The 7,201-nt window shown below is 42.4% G+C and overlaps 1 protein-coding gene across 1 annotated transcript; it reads left to right on the top strand.

The window, feature by feature from the left end:
* The first annotated feature begins 5,935 nt into the window (after positions 1 to 5,935).
* LOC148019441 (uncharacterized) lies at positions 5,936 to 6,961 on the top strand. Its single transcript, XM_087701350.1, has one exon. The coding sequence runs from the start codon at positions 5,936 to 5,938 to the stop codon at positions 6,959 to 6,961; it is 1,026 nt and encodes a 341-aa protein (XP_087557476.1).
* The last annotated feature ends 240 nt before the right edge of the window (positions 6,962 to 7,201 follow it).

Genomic DNA, 7,201 nt, shown 5'->3' with positions numbered 1-7,201 from the left:
ACTTCTCGCACAAAGAATCCTCTTTGTGTATGAGCCCCGGTCATCTAAGTTTACGGAATCCACCGTAAAACCTCACGGAATCCACCGTGAAATATGCCTCCCGGCATCAGATCCCCAACAATGGCAGTATAGTTCATAATCATTTGGCTTCCACTCAATCAACCTAAAATCTCATGTTTATTGTGGTTAATACTCAACAAGGCCTTATGGGCCAATGAAAGGACAAAGATTGGGTCAATGAATCTCTCCAAATGTGCAGAGCCCCATGAATTGACGCATCCATATCCCACATGTTTTCCAACTATAAAGCTAAGTTTAAAGTGTTGCATTTTTTGCACAATTTGATCTTCTCTTTGCACCACAATGCACTTAACGCAGAAGAAGTATTATTAGCACAAATCTAAGGATTCCCCTAGTCATATAGAATTGGATTAGAAACTATTCTTTATGGAAGAAATGGCTTTCAAGAATAATAAAATATATCTAAATCCATTGATATTGAGCATACGCAAACACTAAAAGTTGAGTTGTTGCTCCAAACTAATATTGATAGTGTAATACTAGAGTATGTCAAATTTGAGTAAGCATGGGGAAGAGAAGAAAGCCTTCATACAAGTCGATGCTACTATTAAGCTACTAGAAATACGAAATATGATGTAGTAAAATAAATACAACATGGAAAAGCACAGGTTCATAGAGCTACTAGAGCTACTAGGATTAGTTCTGAGGCAATTATAGCCAAGATTGCAAGAAACTTTCAATATCAAAACCTCTAGAGAGACAAGGGGTAGGCTTGCCCCATCACAAAACCTCCCCAATCTTTTAGTGGAAAAAGTCATTTCTACATCGAACACATTTAAACGTTTCCACAAAATAAAAAAGAGTATTGCATAAGGTTGACATGAGTGTCATTAGATGATTCCAGCAACATATAATGCAAAAATAACATAGAATCAAGGAGCAAATTACATGTTCTAATATCTAGCTCAATTTCCAATTTCGGGGAAATTCTCTCTCTATCTCTCTCTCTCTCTCTCAAAGACGTGCAAATTTTGTCGTCTACAAGGCAATGTCGACCCCTATTCAGAAGTTTGTGTTAAATATTAAAGTGCCTATTAAATAAGTCCATAGGAAGTGTATATTAAATAAGGTAACTGGAAACGCATGATGTAAAGGTGCATGTAGTGTATTGGAGTAAAACGTAAAATGGTGCCAGTATATATATAACTTTAAACAGCCCCGCCTCAGAAGCGACGCTAAAGTTTAGCAGAACTACCATAATCAGGCAGTCCCACAGAGAGTGTTAACTCTTGTGACATGTGTTATGTAACACAGAGATTAAGCAATTGCAGAGTTAACCGCATCATGTATTGATGTAGACCATCTCTAGGAGACTATGACCACAGATCTACTTCGCAATATTCGTAGTAAAGATGATTCATCTGTCTGTGTATAGTGCTACTGCCTAAGCTATATATGGTCTTATAGGCGTGAGAGACTGTTGTCTGTGTATAGTGCTACTGCCTAAGCTACATATGGTCTTATAGGCTGAGAGACGGGGCTTTTAACTTCAGAGGAGTAAGCAATCGATGCCATAACTGTAAGCAGGCTAAGCGAAGACAACATCGCCAGGTGCTGGCTCTTTGCGAGGATCGTAATTGTCGACGATGTATGGCGGCCACATGTTAACGTTCCCGGTATTGTGGGAGCCGTTGCCGGAATCGCCAGAGCTGTCGGCTTTATTCTTCCGTCCAAAAGCTCCCGAAAAGAATGCAACAACTTTGCTCTTGCCGGGAACGTGGACGCACCTGCTGTGGTTAATTCGGACCGTCGAGCTCATGGCCACCGGAGGTTGAGGGTGCGGATAATGGGAGCCGTAAGATGATGGCGGGGCCGCCATATTCTCAGGGTGCTCCTCCCGCTCTCTCCACATTGCTGTCTTGCCCCGCGCGGCTGCTGCGTAGTCTGGGCCTGTCACCCCTTATCTGCTATCTAAGAATTTTGACGTGCTAAACTAATACAGTTTATTGGTGTCGTATAATACTGGCCTTACCTGTTCCGTCTGATAACTAGAAGAATTAACTATGTTACTACTATTATACGAAGGGAAGCCCACTAATCATAGATAAACAACTTGTCGGATTTTCACGTGTTATTTTACACCCTGGATGGTCGTTTCCACGGATTAGTGCTTCGCATGATCGTCTTGATATCTTCTGAGATTCTAGAAAGCGACGTTTTTAGGCTTATCCTACCGATCGCCTATGCAAGGCCGCATCAAACTTTTCAAGTGCGGACTCCGGAGCCTGCAGGTATACGTACAGCGTTCGGGCGAGGGAGGAATCCTCGCTTTGGAACAGCCACCTCGGACCTTTCTCATGGAATAAAGGTTAGCATCTTGCGTCGCCGACGTTCATGTCGATCGTATAAGATGTGGACGCGCTCAGTGCCAAACGAAACGCATCACAAATTCTCAATATGCGATAATGCGAGGTGTCTCTCTTTGGATCAAGATGCTAGTACCTTGAGTCCATGTGGCATCAACTCATTGTCTTGGTAATTGAGCACGTGATTGTGATGCGACACCGTGAGAGAGAGAGAGTGTATGTGACTGTGACAGTCTGTCTGCGCGCGTGCGCGCCCTTGTGTGGAGCCTGAGGACCGAGGTGTCCATGGCTAGCGGTATTAACGAGCTGTTAAGACCATCGAGAGTAATTAGTGGGCGCTGCCTCGTGGACCCCAGGCTCCCAGCCCCCACGTGGGGGAGCGCGATGGCGGGCATTGGCGGCACCGCCATATTCTTCTCAGGACGCTCTTCCCCCTCTCTTCACGTTGATGTCCGGCCCCGCGCGGCTGCTGCGTGGCCTTGGCCTGGTCAGCCCTTATCTTCCATGTAAGAAACTTGACGTGCTAATACAGTTTATGCACTCGTATAATAATGCCCCTTACCTGTTCCGTTCGGGTACAGACCTGTGGTCTGTAGAACACGTTCGTTTCCCACGGATTGATTCTTCGCATCATTGTCGTTGATGTTTTCTGAGGCCATAGAAAGCAACGTACTTAGGTTTACCCTACCGACCACCTACGCAAGGCATCAAACTTTTCAAGTATGGAGGTGTATAGTGCTCTGGTCAGGGAAGAATCCTCGCTTTGGAACGGCACCTTGGACCTTTCTCATGGAATAAAGTTTAGCAGCAACGATCATCTAGATCGTATGATAGGAGGTGTGTTCAGTGTCAGATGGAACGCATACCAATAAGCAAGGTGCTCTCTGTTTAGATCTAGATGCTAAGACCGTGACTCCATCAACTAGTTCTCTTTAGATCAAGATGCTAAGACCTTGGACTCCATCAACTAATTCTTGAGCAGGTGATTATGGAAAGAGAGTGCGCACGCCGCGCGCAAGGGGTGCATGTGGCCGTCGCTATTAACGAGCTGTTAAGACTATTAAGAGTAATAATTGACGGTTGCCACGTGGAACCCACCTCCTGTCGCATTCATGCTATTACAGGCGAAGCATAGGTGCAACTTGCAAGACGATATTGGGGCACTGTGCACAACCTCGGCACAATTAGGGAAGAGGATGCTAACAGGTTTTTTTTTAGGGTTGTAGAGCCCTTCTAGAGGCATTTTGACCTTCAAGAGAAGGCAAATAATTTTTAAACCTTGTTATAGAAGGGCAAGGAAAAAAATTTGCCCTTCCTAAAGAAGGGCATGATTTTACAAACCTTGCTATAGAAGGGTGTTTTTAATTTTATTAATTAGTATATTTATATATTTATATATATTGGTACTATAAGTTACAACACGTTGAAACTTGGAAGAAGTTACAGGTTATACCCCGGTCCCCGCCCCCGCAAGCGATCGACCGCTAAGTTCTAATTGCAATTTGCTAAGCCTAAATTCTAAACCTAAATTCTAAGCCTAAAACCTAAAGCCCTAAATTCTAAACCTAAAGCCTAAGGCTTATTGTGATTCGTGAGTGTAAACTTCAAACTGTTGATAGCGACCACCGCTCTCGACTCTCGACTCTCAACTGGCTTGAGCCTTGAGCTTGAGGACCAACTCCCGAGTCCCGACTCCCCAAGTCTGAGATGCCGTCTATCAAGTCTTCATCAGCCATTGCCAGGTATGCACAAAATGGATAATGGAGGGAGAGTCGTTGGCTAGAGTCTAGGCTCAGGCTGGCTGCCTTTGGCGCTGGCGCCTGCACCCCTATTGCGCGTTGCGCCATTGGCATTACCGTGGTCCGTGAGTCATCGTGACTCGTCACAACTCACTTCCATGTCACATCAACATGATCCAACCATGAGTTGGAGACTAGAGTCCATGACGTGACCCCTCAGTGCCTCACTACAGTTGCGACTCACGAGCCTGCTGGTTGTGCGGCGCTGATGAGCAGCGTGAGTGGATACTAGATAGTGATGTCGCATCATGCATGCATCAGGTGACCACTTGTTGGAGGGCCGACTCCTGAGTCCCGACTCTCGAGGCTGGTGGTAGGTGCTGCTGATGGCCACCACAGCACTGCCGTACTTGAGGATTTCCACCATCCAGCAGGCTGCAGCTCGAGAGCCTCGAGAGTCAAGGGCCGATGCCATAGTTCGCTGGATAGGATGCGGAGCATGTTGTCACTGTGGGATGCCATAGTCCGCTGGATAGGATGTGGAGCATTTCGCTTGTGGGAGGCGCTGAGGGCCACACTAAGACTCCTGCCGGCTGCAAAATAGGATCTTATACCAATGTTTTATTGCCTTTAATACGATGAATGAAAAATGGCTTATGAATTTGTTGTGGATTGCAGATATTTGTTGAAGAATCCATTTTGTTGCTCAACTTTGCTATTAAAAGCTGAGAGTTGAGACCTAGACTATTCCAAATTGAGGTTACAAGTCCACTATCATCCAAGGCATCTAAGGGTCTAGAGGTGAGTCATCAAACTTCATCAAAGTCATCCAATGTTAAACAATCAAGTAACTTGAAGGAAATCTTGATTAAGGAATTGATTCTAGATTGTTTAAGTTTAACACAATACATATAGATGTGAAATTTTCCTTAGAAACATATAGAGCTTCTAGTCACCATATCTCTATCTTTTACAATGTTATCATCTTTATGCATGCTTCTTATGATCCTTGCTTTATGTTATTTTTCCACCATCGAGTTGATTATATGGAGAAAACAATCTATTGTAGTCATCTAGCTAGATAAAAAGGGGTATTCAACTAGCTCTCTCTTTTAGAAACACATTACTATAGTTTTTTCTAGAGTAAATCTTACACATCGTTAGATGTTTATCTCTACATCCTAAACATAGATATTTCAAATCTTTCAATTGGTACACTTGGTTTATTGATCTACATGGTGGTGTATATGATTGAGAGAATTCTTGCACAGCGAATATCTTGACTATGCATAAGTTGAAATATTTTGCAATGGTATATGCAAGAATTGTGTGTCATGCCATGTTGTAAATAAACTAATTCACAAGGTTGAAAAATAGGTTAGATTGACATGCTTGTACAAACCTGATAACTGTGAGCTCTATCATCATGACATTAAAGCCTTGATTTATTCTCATGATGAGATCTCGACAATAGGGTTTGCAAATAACTAATCTTTCTTTCTATATGTGTATGCTTAAGAAAGCTCTCATTTGGACCACCTGCATTGGGAATTATGGTCTTTTCGACAAGAATTGGTCGTCCCAAGAAGGACTCTAGGCAATTAAGCCTCTCAATGGCTTTCGTATGAAAGAGAAAATCAGCAGAGGATGTGTCTAATAGTGCTACAGATAATGATGTTCCAAATGCAAGCTCTAACACATGTACAATTCCTACAAGGACTATGAATGTGGACCTCAATGTGAGGTTAGAAGAGATAGAAGATGACAATGGCATGATGGAAGAAAATGTCAATGTCATGCAAAACCTACATGAAATCAGAGAACAATATGAGACGTGCATATCAAGAACATTGGAAAGTATACTTTCCATGGAGTTATGTAGTTCATGATGTAGATGGAAAACAAAGAATTCGATGCAAGGTGTGCACACATTTTAAGATGAGCAATGTTTTTGCTACTGTTGGCAGCACAGTTCTTCAACGACCATCGTTGGAGGTACATGAAAAATCCAAGGAACATCTCAAAGCGAAGTTCCTATGGGCAGAGAAAGAGCAAAGAACAACTCTACCTCTTGATACACATTTGCACAACATGGATCAAGCAGAAGTGGAAAAAAGGGTTACTCGGATTAAAGTGTTGCTCCAAGACATGTATTTCATTGCTATTAGGGATAAGCCTCTTCCAGACTTTCAAAAGAATGTTGAGGAGTTAGTATTATTTGGGGCACCGTATGTTCCTAGTCAGGCAAGTTATGCATCATATCTTTCTTCATCTTCTGCCCATTTGTTTTTGGAGGCATGCTACAAATACTTGTATGAGATAGTAAAGGCACAGATCAGTGAAAGTCCTTTTTATTCACTTATGGTCGATGAGAGTACATATGTGTCTAATGATCACCATATGATTGTATGTATCACATACTTATGTGATAATGGCAATGGACATGTATGTAATAGATGTGTTGCATTATTGAAAACACAAAATGGGACATCTCAGGGACTGTATGATGGACTTTCAGAGTTCCTACAAAGCTTTGGTCTATCAAAATCAAAGCTTGTAGGATTTTCCACTGACGGATGCAATGTAATGACTGGGCAAGAAAATGGTCTAGTCAAGCAATTTGCTCGAGAGGTGCCACATTTAGTTGGGGTCCATTGTATAGCACATAGAGATGCATTGGCAGCTAAGGATGCATTGTCTACATTGCCAATCTTTGATATAGTAGAGGCATCAGCTCGAAATTCATATAAATGGTTTACTAGTTCTTACAAGAGGAACATAGAATTGAAAGATTTTTGTCTAGTGAATTTGAGCTACCAGTTCATGAGCTTTTGAAGGTGCATGAGATCCGTTGGCTCTCTAGAGGACAAGTGGTAAAAAGGCTTGTAACACTTATGCCTGTTTTATTGCGTATATGGATGAGGGAAAATGTAGAGTTGTATATGCTTTTTACCTCATTTAAGATTCAATTTTTCCTTCATCTCTTAGCTGATGTGCTACATTATCTAAACCTTTTGAACAAAAAGTTCCAGGTTGAGCAAGTGGACATAACTTCAATAGGAACATAGCTTATGG

This window comes from Lygodium microphyllum, chromosome 20 (genome assembly GCF_053477565.2).
Source record: "Lygodium microphyllum isolate KBCC chromosome 20, Lygodium_microphyllum_v1.1.10, whole genome shotgun sequence".
NCBI lineage: Eukaryota > Viridiplantae > Streptophyta > Polypodiopsida > Schizaeales > Lygodiaceae > Lygodium > Lygodium microphyllum.
The sequence above is the reverse complement of the archived record's forward strand: the minus strand, read 5'-3'. Positions and strand labels throughout refer to the sequence as shown.

What these genes read in the sequence shown, in the direction of transcription:
- LOC148019441 (XM_087701350.1), top strand. Translation starts at nt 5,936, where the DNA reads ATGAAATCAGAGAACAATATGAGACGTGCATATCAAGAACATTGGAAA.